At 45.2% G+C, this 27048-nt stretch overlaps 1 protein-coding gene across 1 annotated transcript in view; it reads left to right on the forward strand.

Annotated features, from left to right (window-relative positions):
- The window catches only part of ANKRD27 (ankyrin repeat domain 27), a 67840-nt gene that overhangs the window by 32392 nt on the left and 8400 nt on the right, over positions 1-27048 (forward strand). The window contains 10 exon segments of the mRNA XM_023759867.1: positions 236-363; positions 936-1018; positions 2119-2234; positions 2622-2714; positions 4104-4301; positions 6621-6680; positions 6779-6898; positions 9259-9303; positions 17768-17890; positions 26851-27048. Of these exon segments, the coding sequence (XP_023615635.1) occupies positions 236-363; positions 936-1018; positions 2119-2234; positions 2622-2714; positions 4104-4301; positions 6621-6680; positions 6779-6898; positions 9259-9303; positions 17768-17890; positions 26851-27048 (1164 nt within the window).

A 27048-nucleotide genomic window follows, 5' to 3' on the forward strand; every position in this document is an offset into this window, starting at 1 on the left:
AACTACAAAAATAAAAGATTAGTGTCATGGACAGGCTCCATATAGCCATCTCCCAAACTTAGTTCATCTCTGCCCTCACCCCCTTTCCCTATTCACCTGGATTATTTTGAAATAAATCCCAGAAAGCAAATCAATTCATCCATCTATATATTAGGGTTTCTGCAGCACTCAAAAAATTCACACCTTAAAAAGCACATTTCTCAATACTGATCGTATCTTTGATGTCACTTCTCAGCACATTGCTTCAGGTAACCAGAAAGAAGTGGAAAGACTTCTGAGCCAAGAAGACCAAGATAAAGATGCCATCCAAAAGATGTGCCACCCCCTGTGCTTCTGTGACGACTGTGAGAAACTTGTCTCTGGGTAAGAGAGTCCTCATGGAGGCTCCGTGTGCCAGGAAGCAGGATACTCGGGGCTTCGGTGGAACTTTTCTACTTCTTTGCCATGTGATTTTGAATGAGGCACTTATCCTGGGTGCACTCAGCTTCCTCTGCCATAAAGTGGGGACTCTAATCTCTGCCTCTTTGGAGCATTAGATGGAATAAAGGTCCTGAAAGTACTTGGCACGCTGCTGGGCTGGATACAGAATAGGCAGATATAGGGCCTGCCCAGCCTCGGCAAGTGTGTTTAGGATGGGAGAATGCCAACTTCCCCCAGTAACCCTTTCTGGTCTCCCCTTAACCTCGTCAGGCTATTTTGCTGGGTGTCAAGGCCTAGAGGGTGGGGTGGCCGGGAGGGACACTAGATGCCTCAGTTCCTCACCCTGTGAGCAGGGACTGGATTCTCTCTAGGACACTATAAGAGAGGCCCGGTTTGGATCATACCCTGAGACCTGTCTTCCAGTCCTAAGACCCTGGCATGGCCGGCCTTGTCAGGAGGAGGCTTTGCCCTGCCGTTCCTAGGGTGTCTTTCTCTGTATCTTTTCTCTGTTTTAGGAGGCTGAATGATCCTTCAGTTGTCACTCCATTCTCCAGAGATGACAGGGGTCATACACCACTCCATGTGGCTGCCCTCTGTGGTATGTGGTCTTGGGTGGGCCTCTGAGGGTTGCCAAGGAAAAGGGATGGAGCCAAGGATGGCCCAGCAGAGGCCTGAGGCCTGGCCGGCAGGTGCAGTGGAGTTGGGGTGTGGAAGAGGCTGTATCATGGGCCACCGCCGGTGGCTTCGTTGGAAGAGAAGAATAGCAGACGTTCCTCAGGCCGTCCTGTGCTGCTCCTGGGCTTATCTGTGCTCTCACTGTCCTGGCTGGTGGTCCAGGGAGGGAAGGCTTGAGTCCGAGCTATGAGAATGATCTTAGAATTGGGGTTCTTATATCCTGCTTTTATTTTTTTTTTTTATTTTTTCATTAACTTCAGAGAGGAAGGGATAAGGAGAGAGAGATAGAAACGCTTAATCAGAGAGAACCATTAATCATTAATGAGAGAGAACCATTAATCAGCTGCCTCCTGCATGCCCCCCACTGGGGATTGAGCCCGCAATCTGGGCATGAGCCCTTGACCAGAATCGAACTCAGGACCCCCCAGTCCACAGGCCGACGCCCCATCCACTGAACCAAACCAGCCAGGGCTTACATCCCACTTTTAAAAAGTAACTTTTAAAGTGCACAAAGTAGAAAACACAAACCTCTCCAGTATCACCTGCCATCCTTCTGTCTCCCAGATATAATTTTGATTTATGAGTATCTGGATTTCCCTGTGCTTGTGTGTATATGAATATAAAGCATATGATATTGTGGGGACCATACTGTTCTATACTGTGCTTTTTTCACTCGGTGATATATAAGAACATTTCTCCTTGTCAGTATTTTTTAATGGTTGCACAGTATTCATCTTATGAATTGATGAACCATGGAATCTTCTGTGGGTGTCTGAGGCTCTTTTCCAGTACCTTCTCTTGCTAAGAAGTAGATTGGAACTGAGTCCCTGCTAAGAGGCACCCCAAAGGGCCCAGAATCTGCAGAGTCTGACTTGATGTTAGCTCTGGTTCCTCTCAAGCAGAAAAGTTCCTTCTGCCCTGGCTCATGCCAGGGAACAAGAGGGTAAAATAATGTTGTGGCTTCACACTTAGGGTTTGAAAGCCTCTTGTCTTTCTCCATTATGAAGTCCTTCTGTTCTGTAGGGCAGGCATCCCTCATTGACCTCCTGGTTTCCAAAGGCGCTGTGGTGAACGCCACGGACTATCACGGGTCAACTCCACTTCATCTTGCGTGTCAGAAGGGCTATCAGAGCGTGACGGTGAGCAGGCGGTGACGGCACCACTAGTGCACGTGCTCGAACGAGTTGGGCTCTGACTGACTCCAGTCGTGGCTGTGCTCCTCTGTCCCACCGGCTGCAGCTGCACAGCGGGGCTGCGAGTCTGCAGCTCCTCCACCCCTGGACAGAACTGTGAGGTCTAGACTATCAGGACAAAAATTTTAGGACTTGCTTTCCTAAAATGTCCTGATAATCTGGGGGTAGCGGGGTGGGCATGTACTTTTTTTTTTTTTTTTTTATCTCGAAACATTTTTATCTCTAAGGAAGGATGAGAGTGATGTCATTTATGTGTAGAATGGGCAAATAAGATTGAAAATGGAAACAAGTGACCTCCCCCTTACTCACCTGCTTTCTCCTCCCCTTTGCAAGCTGCTGCTGTTGCACTACAAGGCCAGCGCTGATGTGCAAGACAATAACGGCAACACCGCTCTCCACCTGGCCTGTGCTCATGGCCACGAAGACGTAAGTGGTGCTTGCTGTCCTTGGCTGTGTTCACCCTTTCTCTCTCGTGAAGAAATGTGAATTTTAATCAGTTTAGTATAGTGTGCTTTGTGTTGATAATTATTGAACAATTTGGTGTGTAATGTTTTTAATTAAAAAATTTTAAGTTTATTAGAGAAGCTATGTTGAAATAACAAACCTGGAACTTAATTGCTCATTATCTGTCATATAATTAAGTTATTTCCATTCATCCCTGCTACCATCTGACTCTTAGTTTTGTTCATATTCAATTTCTATCTTTTACTTTTTTATAGTAATATCAAGGAATTTCATAATTTTCATTTTCAGTTAATATTTAACAGTGTGTTTTATTTTTTCCTAACTATTCTCTCTCCCCCTTCTCTTCATAGTAACATACAAGTAGTTTTATACATATACTAGAGGCCCAATGCACAAAATTCGTGCAAGAGTAGGCCTTTCTTCCCCCAGCTGCCGGCACTGGCTTCCCTCTGGCATCCGGGACCCGGGCTTCCCTACGGCCACCGGCAGGCACCCGGGACCCAGGCTTCCCTCACAGCCCTGGCTTCATCCAGAAGGTTGTCCGGAAGGATGTCCGGAAGGACGTCCGCTCTAATTAGCATATTACGCTCTTATTATTATAGATAGGGTTGAAGCTGGGTTAGGTGGGTGATGTATAAAAATGAGATCGTACCCTACACATTTTTATGCAACTTGCTTTCCTAACAACGATACAGTATGGAAATTCTCTAGATCAGTAAATCTAGCCTCTTTCATCGCTGCAGTAATCAGTTATGTGTGTTGCATCAGTGTTCCTAAGACTGCCCGTTGACTCAGTGAGTTGTGACAACACCTATGAAATATTATCTACCAGGGCAGCTCATTGCGCCACTCGGGCCACATGTTATTGGAGGCCGGTCATGTAAACACCCTCTGCCTGGCATGTACCAAAGTGTCAGACTCCCAGAAGGAGAGCAGGTGTTCAGTACCAACCACATTGTTGTACAACAGGTTGGGCACAGTGAGCCCCTCTTGTCAGGTAGGGGACTTATACACACCCTAAATCCAAGCTCCCAAGGAATACTGCAAGTCAAGGGCCAGCCTTGCAGTCAGGCCTTTCAAGGGACTGTGGTCTCGGGCCTGCTGTGGTCATTCCTTTCTGCACATGGATACGTCACAATTTATTCAGCCACGTCTAACTGACGGACCTTTGAGTTCTTTGAGAAAGTGAGGGTACCCTGGAGCCCTTGGGTTCCCTCTCTGTTACTGTGCAGTTGCTTGGTTAGTGGAGCCTTGATTAAGCTGGGACCTGGATCTAAGCTGTGGAGTGCATGGATGTTGCCTGGGGCTTAGCATGTGAGATAATGGTGGCATCTCCCAATTTCTTTGCAGTGTGTGAAGGCTTTGGTCTACTACGATGTGCAATCATGCAGACTAGATATTGGTAATGAGAAAGGAGACACTCCCCTACACATAGCTGCACGCTGGGGTTACCAGGGCATCATAGAGACGTTGCTACAAAATGGAGCATCCACAGAGATCCAGAACAGAATGAAAGAAACGCCCCTCAAGTGTGCGTTAAACTCAAAGGTAGATTTTTTTTTTTTTTTCGGAAAAGGACTATGACTTTAAAAACAAAATCAGTGTCTACAGATTAGGTCTTGGCTATGCTGGACAAATTGCGTTAGTGCCTGAGGGCAGGACTTGGCCTGTACCCTCTCTGCTGCATTTGGGACCTGGTGGTTAATGGGTTTTTACTTATTTATGTTATTATGAGTTGTTCTTTGTGTTGTTCTAAGAGCTACTCCCAGCAGACTTTGCCCCAGCCTCTGAGTACTGTTGCCTTATGAGCAAATGGAGGGGGTAAAACGGGAGAGTAACTCTGACTGGCAGAAGCGGGGAAAGGGAGTGGGGCATGGAAGCAGTAAGGGATGTCGCTTCATCTTCAGCTCCTAAAAACCTTATCCTTATCCTGATTTGGCCAATTTTGAGCTTCATTGGGTATTACTTCTTTCAAAAGTGATTTGTTAATGAACTACTCATCCTTTCCTAGGAGTAATGTCTGGGAGCATTCAGTTTTTGACAGCATGTAAAAGTGCTCACTTCATGAGTGAGTGGGGAGTGGGGAGTGGAGGGCTTAGAGAAACCATTTCTTTGAACCTCATCTCCCAGCAGGTTGAAGGCATGCCTTCAGCGAAGTGTGGTCGGCCAGCTGGCCAGAGAAAGCCGAGCCATGTGCAGTGGAAGGTCCCAGGTCATCAGGTTGATGTGTCTAGAACATCACTAATTTGTGGCTCACAGAAATGATTCCATTTTATATATTTTATTTTTTAATCCTCACCTGAGGATATTTTTCATTGATGAGAGAGAGAGAGAGAAAGGTAAGAGAGAAACATCAATTGGTTGTCTCCCGTACACACCCCAACCGGGGATCGAACCCACAACCTGGGTATATGCCCTGACTGGAAATTAAACCTGCTACCCTTCAGTGCATGGGATAATGCTTTAACCAAAGAGCAATACTGGTCAGGGCAAACGATTCCTTTTTTTGTTGCTGTTATTAATCCTCACCCGAGGATATTTTTCCATTGATTTTTAGGGAGAGTGGAAGAGAGAGGAAAAGACAGAGAGAAACATCAATGTGAGAGAAACACATTGATTGGTTGCCTCCTGCGCAAGCCCTGACCAGGGCCTGGGCCGGGGAGGAGCCTGCAACTGAGGTATGTACCCTTGATCGGAATCGAACCTGGGACCCTTTGGTCTGCAGGCTGAAACTCTATCCACTGAGCCAAACCAGCTAGAGCAAACGATTTGATTTTAATACAAGCCTCCTGTTGTCTCCCTCTGCACAGGCCTTGCTTTCTGCTTCTTGATGTTTTCAGCTTCCTTTTAGTTTCTGACTCTCTTCTAGGGAAGCCTTTCAGTTTATGTCATCTTCTAGGAGTAGCACAGTTTTTAAACTACTTTATTGAGGTATGATTGACATACAAAGAGTTGTACATATTTCATGTACAGGCACACCTAGGAGATAACAGGTTTGGTCCCAGATCATTGCAAGAAAGTGAGTCATAAACTTTAGCTGTTGGAGAGTCTTGCCTTCAATTTGTAAAACACACAACATCTATATTATAATAATAGCAAAGCTCAATAAGATGAGGTACACCTATACACAACTTGATGCATTTGGAGATACATACATACCCTGTGAGACCATCACCACAATCTGTGCTATAAACATATCCATCACCTTCAAAAGTTTCCTCTCGTCTTTATTATTTATGTTTGTGTGTGACAAGAACACTTAACATAAGCTCTACAGTGGCACCGTTTTGAAGGTGAAATCCCTGCTCCTGACCGCTGAGCCATTCTTCCTGTGCACTCACAGGGTCTCTGCTCTGTAGTAGCCACAGCTGATGGACTGGGTGGTGCTACCTGTGGCCTGAGATGCCAGGAGCTGAGGGTTTCTCTGCCCCTGTATCTTCTCCCAAAGGCCCCTTCCTAAGGGAGGTCTCAGAGAGAAGGAGACAGCTGCCTGCTTGGGTTTGCTCTGAGCTGCTCGTGGTGCCAGTGAAAAGGCCACACTTTATTCCTGTGGACAAATAGCCGGGGGCTAGACAAGGCAGCCTTTGAGGCCCCTTCTGTGGCTGGGCTTCTCTTGTCCTCTGAGCCCATGCATGGGAAGCACCAGCTCCTCTGCCAGGCAGCAGGAGTGTGGTGTGGCAGGAGGAAGCCCAGACTTACTCAGTGTGGTTCTGAGCGAGTTCCACCAGCCGTGGTTTCCCTGTCTCTCCAAGGGTGTGGCTGAGCTGTCTGCCCTTCTGAGGAGATAGGCAGTCAGTGGGGTTTTATGGGTGATGCTTTAGTGACCCATCTCATTCAGTACTTTGCTTGTCCCCTTTGTCCTCCTAGATTCTGTCTATAATGGAAGCCCGTCACATGTCCTTTGAAAGGAGACAACAGTCTTCAGCAGTAAGTGAACAGGGCGGTAGTCCTTGGCCCTATTTATGACCAGAGCATCCTCTTTGGCCCTCACCTGTCTCTTCTCTTGTCATGCTCCCTTGCTGCAGGTCCCTGTGCCACCCCCTCAACACTTCATGGATTCCATCAGCCAGGGGTCCTCCGCCTCCAGCTTCTCCTCTGTGTCCACCAGCTCCAGAAAAAGGGAGCCCAAGAAGGACTACAGAGAGGTGAGGCCCCAGGTGGGAGGAAGGTCTGTAAAGCCCTGTATATGGCTCTGGTTAAAGAGTCAGGGCCTGCCCTAACTGGTTTGGCTCAGTGGATAGAGCATCAGCCTGCAGAGTGAAGGGTCCTGGGTTTGATTCCAGTCACGGGCACATGCTCAGATTGTGGGCTCAATCCCCAGTAGGGGGCATGCAGGAGCGAGCAGATCAATGATTCTCTCTCTCTCATCATTGATGTTTCTATATCTCTCCCCCTCTCCCTTCCTCTCTGAAATCAATAAAAATATATTTTTTTTTAAAAAAGAGTCAGGGTCTGACGAGGGCCACCTAGTTGGCCTGACCACCATAACCAGGTCAGCCTCGTCTGCTATGGCCAAGGTCGGTGCCTGGAGAGGAGCCCAGATGTTCTCACCTGCTTGCCCTTCATGGTCAGCTCCCTCAGCAGCTCTTTGCTTTGTGGACAATGTGTGTGTGTGAGAAAGAGAATAGCCTAAGAAAAGTATAAGTAAAGTCACCTATAGGTCCACTGATATAAGATTATTTTACAAAGCAAATTTTCTCTGCCCCTACCTCCCACTCCACAAGCACCTCTGTTAGCTTGATGTGGGTCCTTCCTGACTCCTTACAAAGTTTATATAGACACTAGAGGCCCAGTGCACGAAATTCGTGCACAGTGGCGGGGAGGGGGGCGTGTCCCGCAGCCTGGCCTGCACCCTCTCCAATCTGGGATCCCTCTCGTAATCCAGGACCACTGGCTCCTAAGCACTCAGCTGCCTGCTTGCCTAATGGCCCCAACGGCCCTCCCCTGCCAGCCTGGTCGCTCCCAACAGCCCTCCCCTGCAGGCCTGGTTGCCTCCAATGGCCCTCCCCTGCAGGCCTGGTCCCCCCCCCCATTGCCCTCCCCTGCCAGCCTGATCTCACCCCCAACTGCCCTCCCCTGCCGGCCTGGTCACACTCCCAACTGCCCTTTCCTGCCGGCCTGATCATGTCCCCCAACACCCCCTCCCCTGCTGGACTGATCTCACCCCCAAACTGCCCTACCCCTGCCAGCCTGGTCGCCTCCAACTGCCCTCCCCTGCCTGCCTGATCTCCCCCAACTCCCTGCCAGCCTGATCTCACCCCTAACCCCCTGCCAGCCTGATCTTACCCCTAACTGCTCTCCCCTGCCAGCCTGATCTCGCCCCTAACAGCCTCTGCCTTGGCCCCCACCACCATTGCTTTGTCCGGAAGGAAGTCAGACGTATGGAAGATGGCTGGTTGACCCGGTCTAATTAGCATATTACCCTTTTATTATATAGATTCATATACACTCACACATTGCATCTAGTAAAAGCTGATTTATAGCCTGGGATTTGTTTTTTGCATTTAATCTGTCTTAGAGTTTGCTCAGTGTCAGCCACAGAGTAGACCATAGCATGGATGTGCCACAACTCCTCTGCTCATTCCCCTGTGGGTGGGGACCCTCACTGACCCTACCTAAGACCCCTCCTCCCATGTTATCCTCAAGCCCTGACCTGCTCGTGGATAACCCAGCAAGCTTGGCTCAATGCAAAAGCACAGCAAAGAAAGCCAAGAGGCACTCTCCAGAGTCTAACAGACCTGGGATCATCCTTGGGAGGGATGTCCCCCTTATTGGTATGTACCCTCAGCTAGCAGATAATGAGAGCTGAATATATGTGGTTCTAAAGGTGGCTGACCTAGGGAGTGCTTGTGCTTCAAGGTGGCCCTCATCTCACTCTGCCACATGAGAGCAGTGTCATTTTATAGACCAGGGGTCCTCAAACTTTTTAAACAGGGGGCCAGTTCACTGTCCCTCAGACCGTTGGAGGGCCGGACTATAGTTTAAAAAAAACTATGAACAAATTCCTATGCACACTGCACATATCTTATTTTGAAGTAAAAAAACAAAACGGGAACAAATACAATATTTGTATTTGCATGTGGCCCGCGGGCCGTAGTTTGAGGACCCCTGTTATAGACCTTGCATGGCAATGGGCTCAGAGCACATCAGCACCTCCTCGGATGTCTGTCTGAGCAGTTTTAGGGATATGTTTGAAAGCTACTGAATCAAGACTCCAAATTAAGAAACGAAAGCTACTAGGCTTTCAGAAAGGTGATTTCTTTTAATTTTTTTTCTCATTTACTGAGAGAGACAGACAGACAGACAGACAGACATCAATTTGTTGTTCCACTTATTTATGCATTCATGGGTTGATTCGTGTATGTTCCCTGACCGGAGCTTAAACCCACAACCTTGGCATATTGGGATGATGCTCTAACCAACTGAGCTACCTGTCCAGGGCTTCTTATTTTTATTATTGTTTTATTAAACTTATTTTTCTAACATTCTTTTTTCTTTTATTAAGGTAGAAAAACTTTTAAGAGCAGTTGCTGATGGAGATTTAGAAATGGTGAGTTTGTAGAAGTGCGTTTTACAAAGCTTGCTCTCAGTTCAGTTAGGAGCTGTGTGGCTTTGTTGTTCACTTTCACATAGAAGGTGGTGCACTTAATAAATATTTGGTAATGGCAATGTGACCTTTCCACCACAAATAATGAGGCGAGTGGACATAAAGCTGCATAGTGAGCATGTCCCTGCCTCTTAGACATTCATATTCTGGGAAGGTAGTGAGATGTTGGCAAGAGACTAACCCGCACCCAGGTCTCAAAGTATGGGCTCAAAGCCTGACACGTTAGCTGGGAGCAAGGTGAGCACACAGGGTAGTGGGTGAGGAGGGGGTGGTGGAGGCGAGGGCAGAACTCAGAGGGTGTTAGGGTGGCCCTACAGAAGTTGTGGACACCTGGGACACCTGGGCCAGGAGGCTGAGGTCTGAGGCTTGGGCCCCAAGGAGTGAAGCAGGTGCCAAACAAGATGGTGCTGACTGATCTGGGTTGGAACCTGTTGAGGATGTCCTGCAGGGAGGGAAGGTGTCTGTCCTAACCCACAGTGTCAGGTGACCGGGAACATCTATGATGAGATCACTTGAGAGTAGAGACAGCCTTCATGAGATTCCCACAGGCAGTTTCCCTGGCTTGCCTTTGGTTTCCTGAAAGGGATTTGTTTTGCATTCAAAGGAGGAGTCAGTTAGGTGCTTAGCAAACTCCTTCCTTTTGTGGGTAGGTGAGAGGACAGACCACTCATGAAAGAGGTGAGCAGAGACCAACTGTCCAATGCCCTGGGGTCCCCATCCAAATTAATCTACTCTTGCGATAGCTTCCAACCTCCTGCCCGGGGCCACCTCAGCTCCCCGCCCCCATTCTTGTTCCCTTCTTCTCATCAAGAGAAGCTGCCCTCAGTCTCAGCTAACCTGCTCAGTGAGGCCCCTCAGTCAAGGCCTTTGGTGTTTCCACCCTGACCAAGTGTCTGTCATCTTGGATAGAAGGGACCTCTAAGAGAGAAGCTTGGGGTCAAAGAGGGGTTCCTGAAACCTTTTGTCAGTCTCGCAGGCATATGCTGACTTCCTCAGTGCTGAGAACCAGACCTAGATATATAGTTAGAATGTTTTCTCAAATTTAATATCTTAGAAACGTTTCTTTACTGGAACATAAATTTGACCTATTTGGGGGTCTTTTCAGTGCTCTCACCTGTGAGCTAGTGCATTTAGTGGAAAGGACACTGGGATAGAGTTCTAACCGCAACTTTTTTTTTTTTTTCGCTAAAAGTATTACAAAGGGTATTACATAAGTGTCCTTTTTTCCCCCCCACCCTTGACAAGCCCCTGCCCTCCCTTACCCCCCAGTGTCTTATGTCCATTAGTTATGGTTATATGGATGCATACAAGTCCTTCGGTTGATCTCTTATTCCCCTCCCTCCTGTCCCCCAACCCTCCCTGGCCTTCCCACTGCAGTCCGACAATCGGTTTGAGGCAGCTCTGCCACTGTATTTATTATTGTTCGAAAGTTTGTAATGGTCTTAATTATCCATGAAAGAGTGAGATCATGTGGTATTTTTCCTTCATTGACTGGCTTGTTTCACTTAGCATAATGCTCTCCAGTTCCATCCATGCTGTTGCAAATGGTAAGAGTTCTTTCTTTTTAACAGCAGCATAGTATTCCATTGTGTAGATGTACCACAGTTTTCTAATCCATTCATCTACTGATGGGCACTTAGGCTGTTTCCAGATCTTAGCTATGGTGAATTGTGCTGCTATGAACATCTGGGTGCATATATCCTTTCTGATTGGTGTTTCTGGTTTCTTGGGATATATTCCTAGAAGTGGGATCACAGGGTCAAATGGGAGTTCCATTTCCAATTTTTTGAGGAACCTCCATACTGCCTTCCATAGTGGCTGCACCAGTCTGCATTCCCACCAGCAGTGCACAAGTGTTCCTTTTTCTCCACAACCTCTCCAGCACTTGTCGTTTGTTGATTTGTTGATGATGGCCATTCTGACAGGTGTGAGATGGTACCTCATTGTTGTTTTGATTTGCATCTCTCGGATGATTAGTGACTTTGAGCATGTTTTCATATGTCTCTTGGCTTTCTGAATGTCCTCTTTTGAAAGGTGTCTATTTAGATCCTTTGCCCATTTTTTGATTGGATTGTTTATCTTCTTTTTGTTAAGTTGTATGAGTTCCCTATAAATTTTGGAGATTAAGCCCTTATCAGATATGACGTTGGCAAATATGTTTTCCCACGAGGTGGGTTTTCTTGTTGTTTTGTTGGTTTCTTTTGCTGTGCAGAAGCTTTTTATTTTGATGTAGTCCCATTTGTTCATTTTCTCTTTAGTTTCAACTGCCCTAGGAGCTGTATCAGTGAAGAAATTGTTTTGGCATATGTCTGAGATTTTGTTGCCTTTGTATTCTTCTAGAATTTTTATGGTTTCCTGTCGTACATTTAAGTCCTTTATCCATTTTGAGTTTATTCTTGTGTATGGTGTAAGTTGGTGGTCTAGTTTCATTTTCTTGCATATATCTGTCCAGTTTTCCCAACACCATTTATTGAAGAGACTATCTTGGCTCCATTGTATGTTCATGCCTCCTTTGTCAAAAATTAATTGAGCATATTGGTTCGGGCTAATTTCTGGACTCTCTATTCTATTCCACTGATCTATATGTCTGTTCTTGTGCCAGTACCAGGCAGTTTTGAGAACAGTGGCTTTGTAATACAGCTTGATATCTGGCATTGAGATCCCACCTACTTTGTTCTTTCTCAGGATCGTCTAACCGCAACTTAATAGTTGTGTGGCCCTGAACAAGTTATTGACGTCTTGAATGCGTTTTCTCCCAGGTGAAAAGGGAAGGGCTGGTTGGAAAGTGTACAGTTAGATCAAAGAGGATGTGCTTATTAAATGCTCCAGGGCCAGGATTTTCAAGCAGCACCACTCTGCTCCTTTTTAGAAGATAGAAGAAAAGAGAACCAAGATGGCGGTGTAGGTAAAGGCCAGTACTTGCTGCCCCCCACAGCCACATCAAAATTACAAGTAAAATACAGAACAACCATCATTCAGAACCATCTAAAAGCTGGCTGAATGGAAGTCCTACAACTAAAGAAGTAAAGAAGAAAGCACTTTGAGACTAGTAGGAGGGATGGAGGCACAGAACAGGCTGGTCTGACACCCAAGTGTGCCAGTTTTTGTTTTGTTTTGTTTTATTTTTTTAATCCTCATCCAAGGATGTTTTTTCATTGATTTTTAGAGAGAGTGAAAAGAAAGGGAAAGACAGAGAGAAATATCGATGTGAGAGACACACATCGATTGGTTGCCTCCTGCACAAGCCCTGACCAGGGCCCGGGCTGGGGAGGAGCCTGCAACTGAGGTACAGGCCCTTGACCGGAATCGAACCTGGGACCTTTCAGTCCACAGGCCAATGCTCTATCCACTGAGCCAAACCAGCTAGGGATGTGTGCCATTTTTTTTTAATCCAGAAGGAAATTATCCCTGTGGAGGCCGCCTGTGAGGAGCAAGGGGTCATAGCCCCACACCAGACCCCCCCTCCCCAGGGTTCAAGAGGTGGAAAGAGAAGTCCCCGTAACTTTGGACTGTAAAAACCAGGGATTGTGGCTGAGGGACATGGAGGCTGCCAGGGAGGCTCAGGTGTCCATCTTAAAGGCCCGGCATGAACTTACTCAGACTCATTTCCTCTGAGCTCCAGCACCAGGAGGCATTGGGAGACCCAAACACATACGGAGAGGAACCAGATTGTCTGGCAGAAGGGCTGGAACTCAGGGGCAGCTTTCTATCAGACAGAGGTGCTCACAGGAATCATTGTTCCTGTGCTGGGATCTCCTTGTCCCAGGGCTGACTGACAACCATTTCTGAGTCCCCATCAGCCTGGAGCACACTGTTTGCCCCACCCTGGTGATTCCCTGAGACCCCACCCCATCCAATTTGCAGCCCTACCCAAGATATTTGCAGCAGCTTTTCCATATGAATGGTCTGTCCTGACTCAGGCTTCAGACTTTGCTCAAATCTCTTAAACAAGCAGCAGCTGGCATCAGCATGCCCCAAACCTATCAATAAAAGGCCCAACACCTGGCAGCAGCACCAGCCTGCCTTGCTTCACAGCTGCGCCTCTCCTGGGTACTTCCAAACCCAATACAAATAGGAAGAATCTGCAGATCTCTCTGTAGCTCCTGCCAGGTGGCCCTAGGCAGTGGCTGACTTTGCACCTCCCAAGAGACCCAAGGGCCAGTTTACCTGGTGGATAGCTTCAAACCATACCAGATTGCACTCTACACATCCACAAGCAACACACTCAAGGGGCAGACTCAGTGAGCTCCATAGCCCTACTGAAGCAAGTCCTGCTCCATAGGGGTGTTTCCTGTACAGCAGCTCTCCCACTATAGTTGCAGCTGGTCCTCACAGTTAATTCGCCTGGAGGTCAATTCCTCCCAGTGTCACCAACAGCAATCAAGGCTCAACTACAACAAGACTGTGCAAATAGCCCACAAAGGGGAGCATCTAGAGTGCCCAACACAGGTGACTGGGGAGGCTGAGCTACTGGGCCCTATAGGACACCTACTACACAAGGCTACTCTACCAACTCCAGGAGACATAGTAACTCTACCTAATACATAGAAACAAACACAGGGAAGCAGCCAAAATGTGGAGACAGAGAAACATGTCACAAATGAAAGAAATAGGAGAGAGTGAACTACTGGATACGAGTTCAAAATATCTTTTTGATACCTTCAAGAGACTTAGACTTTGAAGGATCTTAGTGAGAATGCCAAAGACATGAAGAAGAACCAGTCAGAAATTAAGCATACACTAACTGGAATAAAGAATAATTTACAGTGATTCGACAGGAGAATAGAGGATTCTGAGAATCAAATCAACAACTTGGAATATGAGTAAGCAAAAAACCACCCAATCAGAAAAACAAAAAAAGGAATCCAAAAATATGAAGACAGTTTAAGGAGCCTCTGGTACAACTTCAAGTGTACTAACATTCTCATTATGGGGATGCCAGAAGGAAAAGAGAGACAGCAAGATATTGAAAACCTATTGAAGAAATAATGACAGAAAACTTCCCTACCTGGTGAAAGAAAGACTTACAAGTCCAGGAAGCACAGAGAGTCCCAAACAAGAGGAACCCAAAGAGGATCACACCAAGGCACATCATAATTAAAATGCCGAGGGTTAAAGACAAAGAGAGCCTCTTAAAAGCAGCAAGAGAAAAGCAGTTACCTACAAGGGGAGCACCCATATGACTATCAGCTGATTTCTCAACAGAAACTATGCAGGCCAGAAGGGAGTGGCAAGAAATATTCAAAGTGATGAATAGCAAGGACCTATAACCAAGATTACTTTACCCTGCAAGCCTATCATTTAGAATTGAAGGTCAGATAAAGAGGTTCACAGACAAGGAAAAGCTAAAGTAGTTCATCACCACCAAAACAGTATTACATGAAATGTTGAAGGGTATTCTTTTTTTAAATATGTTTTATTGATTTTTTACAGAGAGGAAGGGAGAGGGATAGAGAGTTAGAAACATTGACGAGAGAAACATCAATCAGCTGCCTCCTGCACACTCCCTACTGAGTCCCCGATGGGGACTCAGCCCGCAACCAAGGTACATGCCCTTGACCAGAATCGAACCTGGGACCCTTGAGTCCGCAGGCCGACACTCTATCCACTGAGCCAAACTGGTTAGGGCGAAGGGTATTCTTTAAGAAGAGGAAAATGAAAAAAGATAAAAAATATGAACAATAAAATGGCAATAAATACATTTCAACAATTAAATCAAAATAAATGAATAAGAAATCTAATGAACAGAATAAACTGGTGAATAAAATAGAATCAGAGGCATTGAAATGGACTGACAATTCTCAGAGGGAAGGGGTGGGGAGGCAGGAAGAGATTAAACAAAGATCTTATATTCATACTAGTAGCCCGGTGCACAAAAATTTGTGCACTCGGGGCGGGGGGGTCCCTCAGTTATTAAACATTTATCGGCACAACACTGACCACATTGGTGCTGGTGGTGGTCTTGTCATAATGTGTTATATTATGCAGATGAAAATCTATTTAAACAGATTTGATGTAGATATTTTCAAAGATGGAAGAATTGTCCCTGTCAACTATTTTAGTTGATTCATATCTTCACTAATTGTCATCATTGCAAAGGTTTCAGTCCCCATATGGATTGCTGGATATAATAGGTCATGCGCTGTCCCTGTCCTTTGTAGCCTTTGTTACCTTAAGGACTCTAGTTTTCCATTTATATGTTTAAGTACCAACTTTACCGGCTTAAAAATGTAAGCTTTTAACACTGCTCTCTCTGTTCCGTATCATTCCGATGAAAAGTGGAGTTGGGTTGCAGCACAGGAGAGAAATTCAGAAGGGGAATATTGAAGTAATGACTGCAGTAGAAGAGGGAACCTATTTCCCTGGCCACAGGCACTGGCGCCCTGGACCACAGGGCTGGCAGCTTCTCCGGGTGGCTGCAGCCTGGACCTCGGGCGGGTGGCTTGTCTGTCTCCTGGGCTGCAGCCAGCCGCAGGCGCTGGCACCTGGACCAAAGGTGGGCGGCTTCTTCTGGCGGCTTCTTCTTCTGTGCTTCCAGGGAGGGCAGTCAGTTATGTGTATATGTGTGTGCATGCAAACATAGGCGTGTACACGTGTGTATGTGGAAATCTGCTGGGCAAGTCAAAACCATAGAAGAGTTGCCCCCTATCTCTTGAATCTTCCAGAGATATCCCCCACTTTTTTATTCTATCACTACTGGAGAGTCAGTATTTGCAGCCAGCCAGCCAGTGACTCTCTCAGTGTCTATTTCTGACTTCTTCTTTCCCTGTCTTCCAACCCCTAATCATATTTCCACCTGGATGCATCATTTTTACTCCCAATATGCTGTATAGAGAAGGAGTCAGGATGCTGTCTTCCCATGAATAGTACTCAGTAACAAACCAATTGCATTTTAGTTGGGCAATGCCCCTACCCACCCTTCAAATCGCTTCCACCATGCATTTCTGTTTCCCTTTTTGTTTGTTGGATTGTTCTGCTGCTCCTTCTCCTCACCCCACCACCCTTGGATCGTAATGTAAAATTCTTTTACCATGTCAAGAAATTATTAAAAATACAGGTACTTTGAAAAAAAATACAGGTACTTCTCCGAACACCGGCCGGGGGGTGGGGGCAGGGAAGAGGCGGCTGCCGGCGGCTGCCTCTTCCCTGCCCCACCCAGCTTCTCCAGTCACCGGCCGGGGGGCGGGCAAAGGCGGCCCCGGTTCTCCGATCACAGGCCGGGGGGCAGGGCAAAGGCGGCTCCCAGGGCCGCCTTTGCCCTGCCACCCAGCTCTTGCCTGCCGCCTGGGTTTCCGATCACCGTCAGCAGCAGGTGGCTTCTTCCGTCCTTCCACTTTTGCCACCCAGCATTGCGCCTACGTATGCAAATTAACCGCCATCTTTGTTGGTGATTAACCACCATCTTTGTTGGAAGTTAATTTGCATATCACCCTGATTAGCCAATGGGAAGCGTAGCGAAGGTATGGTCAATTACCATGTTTGTCTATTATTAGATAGGCCTAGAGGCCCGGTGCATGAATTCATGCATGGGTGGGGTCCTTCGGCCTGGCCAGCGATTGGGGCCAACTTGCCCAGTTCCAATCAGGGCCAATCGGGGCTGGCTGGACAGAGGGAGGGACCGTGGAGGTTGGCCAGCCACTGGAGGTTGGCTGTGGGAGCGCACTGACAACCAGGTGGCAACTCCTGTGTTGAGCGTCGGTCTCCTGGTGATCATTGCACATCATAGCAATTGGTCGTTCTGGTCATTCCACCATAATGTTTGCCTAGGCCCGTGGTTGGCAAACTGCGGCTCGCGAGCCACATGCGACTCTTTGGCCCCTTGAGTGTGGCTCTTCCTAAGCCTTAGGAGTACCCTAATTAAGTTAATAACAATGTACCTACCTATATAGTTTAAGTTTAAAAAATTTGGCTCTCAAAAGAATTTCCAAGCATTGTACTGTTGATATTTGGCTCTGTTGACTAATGAGTTTGCCAAACACTGGCCTAGGCTTTTGTTATATAAATAGGCATTACCTGTGGACACAGACAATAGGGTGGCGAAGGCCTGGAGCAAGGTGGGAACCAGGTGGAGGGGCAATGGGGGGGGAAAGAGGATATCTGTAATACTCTCAACAATAAAGATAATTTTTAAAGATAAATAAATAAATAAATAAGAAAACAAAGATAGAAGAAAAGAATCTCTAACACAAGCTACAGAAACAGTAGCTTAATCTCTCTATATCAGCATGAAGGGGTTTAGAAAGGCTTGGGCACATGTGACCCCTGGAATCTTTGTGAGCAGTACCTGTCATTTTTTAGTGACTGTGGCCCTGGTTTGGGAACAGTTAGAGAGTTTAAGGTACTGTATCTTGTAAAAGAGCTAAGGATGAGATTTAAGTTCCTATTTCTCTTTACTGTACAACCTCAGGTGCGTTACCTTTTGGAGTGGACAGAGGAGGACCTGGAGGATGTGGAGGATGCTGTCAGTGCTGCAGATCTTGAATTTTGTCACCCCTTGTGCCAATGCCCAAAATGTGCTCCAGCTCAAAAGGTTTGGCGTTGCTTCTGTTGATGAGGGTGGTGATAGGAGGGAACACTCTTCTTTGTCCCCTTGAAAACGATGTCTGCTTCTCAGCCAGCTAATTTCTGAGTGGCTGGTAGTGGGTCTCCCTGAGATGTGGTGGGGTTAGTTAGCTCAGGGCGGAGAGAAGCTGGCGCCAGTACAGGATCTGGCTTGGGCTGCCTGCTTCCTGAGCAGGCAGGTCAGTGAGCAGGGACATCCACATGTGCTCTCTGGGCCCCTGAGTCATAGGCAGGAGTTTACAAATAGACACGCCTGAGGGTCTCCGTCCATGTGGTCGCATTCCCCCTGGGGAGGCTGCACTTGAGGTCCATTGCCACTACCATTGCTCACGTTGGTACTTCCTCTGTGGCAGACACATCCCCTATACGATCCAGTTTCCCCTAATGGTAACAGCTTGCAAAACCATAGACACATACAATCCTTCACCTTATTGAGATATCCCATTTACCTGTGCTCGTGTGTGTGTGTGTGTGTGTGTGTGTGTTTAGTTCTACCCAGTTTTATCACATATGTGGCTTTGTGTACCCACCACCACATTCAAGGTACAGAATAGTTCACTCACCACGAGAAGAATCACTCACGTTGCCCTTTTACGACAACACCCACTTCTCTCTGTCACCCCCACCCCACCACCCACTAATCTGTTCTCCACTTCAAAAATGTTATATATGTAATCATACAGCACGTAACCTTTGAGGATTGGCTTTGTTCTCTAGCATGATTCCAAGTTGTTGCATGTAGTTAACAGTTTATTTCTTTATTGTTGAGCAGTATTTCATGGTTGTATGTGCCAGTTGGTGTAACCACTCTCCTGTTGAAGGACGTTTTGCTTGTTTCTAGATGTGGGAAATTACAAATAAAGCTGCTATGTACATTTGTGTACAAGTTTTTGTAAGAACATAACATAGTTTTCTTTCTCTAAGGTAAATGCCCAAGAGTACAATTGCTGACTCATGTGATAATTACATGTTAATTCTATGGTTAGTTTTGTGAAGAACTGACAGACTTTCCCGGGCTGGTTGTACATTTTACATTCCCACCAGCAATCTATGAGTGGTGCAATTTCTCTGCATCCTCACCAGCTTGTGTTGTCACTATTAGTTATTTTAGCCGTTCGAATAAGTGTGTAACACTGTCTCATTGGGTTGCAGTTTGCTTTCCCTACTGGGTGATGACATTGAACCTCTTTTCCTGTGCTTATTTGCCATCTGTATCTATTCTTCAGTGAAATGTCTGTTCATTTCCTTTGCCCACTTTGTTACTCGTTTCTTTCTTTAAAAAAAATGTTTTTATTGATTCTAGAGAGAGAAAAAGGGGGAGACATCAATTTGTTGTTCTACCTATTTATGTATTCATTGGTTGATTTTTTTTAAAATATATATTTTATTGATTTTTTTACAGAGAGGAAGGGAGAGGGATAGAGAGTTAGAAACATCAATGAGAGAGAAACATCAATCAGCTGCCTCCTGCACACCTCCTACTGGGGATGTGCCCACAACCAAGGTACATGCCCTTGACCAGAATCGAACCTGGGACCTTTCAGTCTGCAGGCCGACGCTCTATCCACTGAGCCAAACCGGTTAGTCATTGGTTGATTTTTTTAAAATATATTTTTATTGATTTCAGAGAGGAAGGGAGAGGGAAAGAGAGATAGAAATATCAATGATGAAAGAATCATTGATTGGCTGCCTCCTGAACGCCCCCTACTAGGGATCGAGCCCGCAACTCGGCATGTGCCCTTGACTGGAATCGAACCCAGGATTCTTCAGTCCTCAGGCCAACGCTCTAACCACTGAGCCAAACCAGCTAGGGCTTATTGGTTGATTCTTGTATGTACCCTGACCAGGGATCAAACCCACAGCCTTGGCATATCGGGACGACACTCTAACCAACTGAGCTACTGTGCCGGGCTGTTGTATGTGTGTGTGGTGTTGTGTTGTTTTTGTGTTTTTTTTACTGTTGAGTTTTCAGAGTTCTTTATTTATTCTGGATTCCAGCTCTTTGTCAGATATGTGGTTTGCAAATATTTTCTTTTGGTCTATAGTTTGCCTGTAGCTTCTTCACATGGGTTTTCACAGAGCAGGTTTCTAATTTAGAAGTCCAGTTTATCAGTTTTTCCTTTTATGGATTGTGCTTTTGTGGTTAAATGTAAGAACACTGTGCTTAGCCCTAGATTTCAAAGATTCTCTCCTTTTGTTTTTCCTAAAAGTTTTATATTACATTTAACAGTTAAGTCCCTGATCCAGTTAAATTTTGTACAGTGTGTGAGATTTAGGTTGCAGTTTATTTTTTGCCTGCAGATGTCCACTTCTCCCACACCATTTGTTGAAAGGCCATCCTTCCTCCACCAACTTGCTTTTTGGACCTCAGTGGACTGTGTATGGTGTGGGTCTATCCCTGAGCTCGCTATTCTGTCCCACTGATCTGTGGGAGCCACACAGGGCCACACCTTCTTGATTATTGCAACTGATAGTAAGACGTAATATTGGGTAGAGTGATTCTCCCTAATTTATTCTTCTTTGCCAGGATTGTTTTAGCTATTCTAGGGCCTGTGCCTTTTCCTATAATCTATAAGCTTGTCTATGTCTACAAAAAAACCTTGCTAGAATTTTTATAGGAATTGCATTAAAACTATAGATCAATTTGAAGAGAAATAACATCTTTACTATGTTGAGTCTTCATGAATATGGTATATCTCTACTATATTTAGGCCTTCTTTGATTTCTTCATCAACATTTTGTGATTTTCAGCGTAACAGATCCTGTCCATTTTGTTAAATGTATACCTAAGTATTTTCTTTTCTTTTGTGTAATTGTAAATAGCATCATGTACATAGTATGCACTCGTGTGCTAGCTCTCTAACTCAAGGTGTGTTCCATACTAAGAAAATTAATTTGACTTTACAAAATAGATATACAGGTGTTATGCTTCGTATTGTAAGAGTATACTACCTTATTTAAAAAGCTTTACCATGGGTTTCTCTAACCGAAGAATACTGAAATGACTATATTTTTCATTCACGTGTGGCTTTTCAGCGGCAGGTTAATGTGTACATTAGACTGTGCAGCTTTTGTTCTGTTCCCATGGTGCCGGATGTGTACAGTCCAAAAACGTTTTCCCCCTAGATGGGTGGCTATGAAAAAAAATAGGGATAAAAAAGGCAACTGATGTTTCAAAAGATATGAAGTAACAAAACCCCCAGGTCCAGTCAGTGAGTCTTTGCAGCTAGAAGCAGTTATTCCATCTCTCTTCTTTTCTTATTTTTCTATACTCTCTTCTTCACCTCAGTTCATTAGCTGTAACAAGATGCTTAAAACACATTACAATATCTGTTGAATTTATTGGATTAAAGTCTTATGTTGGCCCTGACCAGTGTGGCTCAATTGGTTGGAGCGTCATCCTGTGTACCAGAGTGTCTTGGGTTCAATTACTGGTCAGGGTACATACCCAGGTTACGGGTTTGATCCCTGGTCTGGGTGCTAGGGGAAGCAACTGATCGATGTATTTCTCTCTCCCTCTCCTTTCCTCTCTCTCTAAAATCAATAAAAAAACCAACAGACCCAAAAAAAGCCTTATGTTCCCTGTTCATTTAAAAACTCTTATCTTTTCCTCTTTTTGTAAGTTCTCAAAAAAGCACAAAAATTGCTTCATGTCTGTAATTAAATTAAAACTTCCCCCCAACCCCATTCTCTTCTATCCCACTGGTGTATATAGAGTTTTTAAAAACTCTTTATTGAAGTATAACTTACATACTATAAAGTACAGCAAGTCCTCAAATAATATCCTATATAATAAAGAGGTAATATGCAAATTGACCATCACGCCCTCACACAAAGATGGCCGCCCCCATGTGGTCACAAGATGGCCGGCAGGGGAGAGCAGTTGTGGGCAATCAGGCCAGCAGGGGAGGGCAGTTAGGGGCAACCAGGCCTGCAGGGGAGGGCAGTTGGTGGGGGGACCAGGCCTGCAGGAGAAGGCAGTTGGGGGTGACCGGGCTGGCAGGGGAGGGCAGTTGGGGGCGATCAGGCCGGCAAGGGAGGGCAGTTGGGGGCCATCAGGCCGGCAGGGGAGCAGTTAGGTGTCAATCAGGCTAGCAGGGGAGTGGTTAGGGGGTGATCAGGCTGGCAGGCAGAAGCCATTAGGGGCAATCAGGCAGGCAGGCGAGCAGTTGGGAGCCAGCAGTTCCGGATTGTGAGAGGGATGTCCCAGATTGGAGAGGCAGGCTAGGCTGAGGGACACCCCCCGCCCCAGTGCATGAATTTCGTGCACCAGGTCTCTAGTCTATAATAATAAAAGGGTAATATGCTAATTAGACCTGACAGCCGAATGACCTTCTGGATGTCCAGACATCCTTCCTGACAAAGCTGGGGCCTGAGGGAAGCCAGCCGGGGTCCCGGGTCCCAGGTACCTGCGGGCAGCCCGGGGGAAGCCAGCCTGGGTCCCGGGTGCCTGCCAGCAGCTGAAGGAGGGAAACCCAGGTCCTGGATGCCAGAGGGAAGCCAGTGCTGGCAGCCAGGGGAAGGAAGGCCTATTCGTGCATGAATTTTCATGCATTGGGCCTCTAGTTTCAATATAATGCTGATGAGATGCTACAGGAACTTAACTCTTTATATCAATTAGCCAATAGTAAAATTGGTTTTGTTATGCATCATTTTGCTTAAAGTCACAGAACCTATCGATGTTAAGTGAGGACTTACTATATATCCATGTAAAGAATACAGTTTGGTGAGTTCCTACAGATGTGTGCACCCATGAAGCCATCGCCACAATCAAGATACAGAGCATCCACATCACCACCAGAGTTCCTCATGCCGTGTGCAGCTCTGCCCTTCCTCCCTGTCCCCAGCACGGATAATTTGTCAGATGTACCATTGATCTGCTTTCTGTCATTACAAACTCATCAGCATTTTCTAGATTGTGCATGAATGGAACTGTACAGTACACACCCTTTTGAGTCTGGCTTTCTTTGCTCAGCAGAATGTTTTTGAGATCCATGCTGCATTACTAGCCCATTTATTTTTATTGCTGGGTAGTATTTTGTTGAATATACCATAATTTGTTTATTTAATCACCTGTATACATTTAATATGTTTTTATTGATGTTTTAGAGAGAGAAGTGGAGAGGGGGAGAGATAGAAACATCAGATGAGAGAGAAGCATCGATCGGCTGCCTCCTGCATGCCCCCTAGTGGGAATCAAGCCCACAAACCTGGTATGTTCCCTGACCAGGAATCAACCAGTGACCTGGTGCATGGGACAATGCTCAATCCACTGAGCCACACCGCCTGGGTAGTAGTTGCCTGTGTTTGGCTTGGTGAATAAAACTACTGTGAATGTTTATGTACAAGTCTTTGTATAAAAATGTTTACATGACTAAATACCTAGGAGTATAATTGCTGGGTCATAGATTTAAGTGTATGTTGAACTTTATAAGAAACAGCCAGTTTTCCATAGTAATTATAGCATTTTCCATTCCAACCAGTTGCGTGTGAGAATTCTAGTTGCCCCACATTCTTGTCAGCACTTGGTATTTTGATTTTTTAACTTTAGCCATCATCCTACAGTTAAGTGTGCAGGGGTATTTCATTGTTTTTCCCACCTACTTAATTTTTTTTTTTTTATTTCAGAGAGGAAGGGAGAGGGAGAGAGAGGAACATCAATGATGAGAGAGAATCACTGATCGGCTGCCTCCTGAATGCGCCACACTGGGGATTGAGCCTGCAACCCAGGCATGTGCCCTGACCTGGAATTGAACTGTGACCTCCTGGTTCATAGGTCGATGCTCAACCACTGAGCCATGCCAGCTGGGCAGACAATGACATTTTTAATCATCAGAAAGTGAACTAATTTACTTTCTGATGATTAAACCAGTTTTAATCCTTACCAGTCACAGAAAATAGTGACTAATTAATTCTACTATCAAAATAAATGATTCAGCATTACTATTTGTTTGTTTTTAGTTATATGGTTTATAAATCAGGGAGGTTTTTTTTTTACCCTTTTAAGTATTGATTGATTATTCTACATCCACATGATTTATTTTAAAACCACTGTGAATAATAAGGTAGTTTCATGATAAAAATGAAGGTGAACTATAGACAGACAATTTGATGAGGTTTGACAAGTTAATTCAAGGTCTTATAACCTCCAGCAGCACAGTGAAGATACAGACTATGTCTAGCACCCCAAAATAGCCTCTCCTGCCCCTCTGTAGTTATCCCCCTTCCCTGCCCCATTTCAACAACCAACAATCTGTTTTCTGACCCTTTGGTTCTGTCCTTCCTGATTTTGACTTGCATTTCCCTGATAACTAAAGATGTTATTTTATGTGCTTATTGGCTGACCATTCACCTTTTCAAATCTTTTGCTATTAAAAGTTAGCCCAGGTGGTGTGGCTCAGTGGTTTAGAGTCGACCTATGAACCAGGAGGTCACCGTTTGATTCTCGGTCAGGGCACATGCCCGAATTGCAAGCTCGATCCCCAGTGTGGGACGTGCAGGAGGCAGTCAGTCAATGATTCTCTGTCATCATTGATGCTTCTATCTCTCTCCCTCCCCCTTCCTTTCTAAAATCAATAAAAGAATATTTTTTAAAAAATAAAAATAGCCCAACTGGTGTGGCTCAGTGGTTGAGCATCAACCTATGAACCAAGAGGTCAGCGTTCGATTCCCGGTCAGGGCATATGCCTGGGTTATGGGCTCAATCCCCATTATGGGGTGTGCAGGAGACAGCCAATCAGTGATTCTCATCATTGGTGTTTTTATTTCTCTCTCCCTCTCCCTTCTTCTCTGAAGTCAATAAAAATATATATATATATTTTTTAATATATTTTTATTATTGATTTTTTACAGAGAGGAAGGGAGAGAGATAGAGAGTTAGAAACATCGATGAGAGAGAAACATCGACCAGCTGCCTCCTGCACATCTCCTACTGGGGATGTGCCCGCAACCCAGGTACATGCCCTTGACCGGAATCGAACCTGGGACCTTTCAGTCCGCAGGCCGACGCTCTATCCACTGAGCCAAACCGGTTTCGGCAATAAAAATATATTTTTAAAAATAATAATAAAAATTAGATTATGTTATTGAGTTGTAAGAGGTTGGTTTTTGTTTTTTAATTCTGCTTGGCCCTTTGTCAGGTATACATATCACAAACATTTTCTCTTATTTGGTGATTTTTTTTTTTGGAGAATTTTTATAAGAGTTTATTTGAGCCAAACTGGCAATATAAGCTGGAGAGTAAGATCTCAAATTTTCCTGCCTTTTGATTTTCATTTTTGTCAATATTTTATTGGAATGTAATTCTTCATAACTTATTAATATAATGTATAAAATATTTCACATAATGAGCAGTTAACTATTTAGAAATATTCCATTCTCCTAGAAATTATGGGAGCTAGTTTAACCGAGTTCAGTAAATATGAAAATTAAGCTCAGGAAAAAATGATGCTGATTCCTTTGTGAAGTTTTCCTCCCTTTAGCCTAATTCGTCTCAATGTGTCAACACATCTCTAGAGAGACAGTAAGTTTTAGTGGTCTGTCTTGGACTCTGGAGTTGAACATGGGTTTGAATATTAGATCTTCCATTTACACACTTTTTTACTTTGGACAAGTTACTTAACATCTCAGGTCTCAGTTTCTATATCTTCTTATGAGCTCCAGTAAACATTTAAGAGGCTTTTAAAATGTATTTCACGTGGCATTTTTGTAACAAGAGGGTTTTCAAGTTGTCTATTCCATAAAATTGCCACAATCAGATTCTCTCTGTTTGGTCTCTTCATCCATATGAATGTATTGCCTGTAACTTTTTAATCTGATGAAATCAACCTTCATAGGGACAAATCTATCTGAATTTCGGCTGATGTCCTTAAGGTTCTACAAGATCAGCACAGAACCTATAACCTTTTTAAGCACACACAGAACCAAAATGTCACAGTATCCTATGTCTTTTTTATAACATCCTTAGTCAGCTGCTCAGTTCTGTCCACAATGATGCCATGAGGTATGAGGACATACTCCCATCTCCATAATAGTACTGCGGGCGTGTAAGTTCAAGGCACACCCTGGCCAGTTGACCACAGTCACTATGCCTTGCCTATAGTCTGGTGCTTCCTCACTGCTCATGGCCAAGTTTCTACCAGGGAAAGCGGGAAGGTTCATTTTCTTAATTGTCTCTTTCAGAGAGCATAGATTTACAATTTCTAAACCTAGTTTATCGAGGTTTTCTTTTATGTTTTTGCTTTTTGTCTTATCTAAGAAATCATTGCTTATCCCAATGTTGGAAAGATTTTCTTCTGTGTTCTCTTCAAGTTTTATAGTTGTAGCGTTTACATTTAGATCTGTGATGCATTTTAATTTTTGTGTTTCGTGTAAGATAAGGATTGACAGGCAGTTTTTCCACATGTGGATACCCAGTTGTTCCAGCGTCATCTGTTGAGCAGACTTTTTCTTCCATTGGCATAATACGGTACTATTTTAGGGGTTGCTTTCTTGAAAAATAGAAGTTAATCCTTTGACTCTCATATCTTTTTTAAGTAGTTAGGATGGCCCTCGCTGGTCGCTCAGTGGTTAGAACGTTGCCTCATGGACTGAAGGGTCGCAGGATTGACTTTGGTCAAGGGCACATACATTGGTTGTAGGCTTGATCTGGGGCACGTGCAGGAGGCAACCAATCAATGTGTCTCACATCGATGTTTCTCTGTCTGTGTCTCTCCCCTTTGCTTCCACTCTAAAAATCAATGGGAAAATATCCTCAGGTGAGGATTCACAAAACATAAAATAAATAAATGAAGTAGTGGGGATTCACCTGCGGGTAACCTGGTTCTGGATGCCACCGTGACCTTGAATTTGCTGAGGGGCTATGAGGGGCAGATGGCTTTGGTTTCTTAAATACGAATGACATTCTGTTTGTGTCTTCCGCACCTGTAGAAGCTGGCAAAGGTTCCTGCCAGTGGGCTTGGTGTGAATGTGACCCACCAGGACGGCTCCTCCCCACTGCACGTTGCTGCCCTGCATGGTCGGGCGGACCTCATCCCCCTCCTTTTGAAGCATGGTGCCAATGTGGCTGCCAGAAACGCCAACCAAGCTGTCCCACTCCACCTGGCCTGCCAACAAGGCCACTTTCAG

This window comes from Myotis lucifugus, unplaced genomic scaffold (genome assembly GCF_000147115.1).
Source record: "Myotis lucifugus unplaced genomic scaffold, Myoluc2.0 scaffold_164, whole genome shotgun sequence".
NCBI classification, from domain to species: Eukaryota; Metazoa; Chordata; class Mammalia; order Chiroptera; family Vespertilionidae; genus Myotis; species Myotis lucifugus.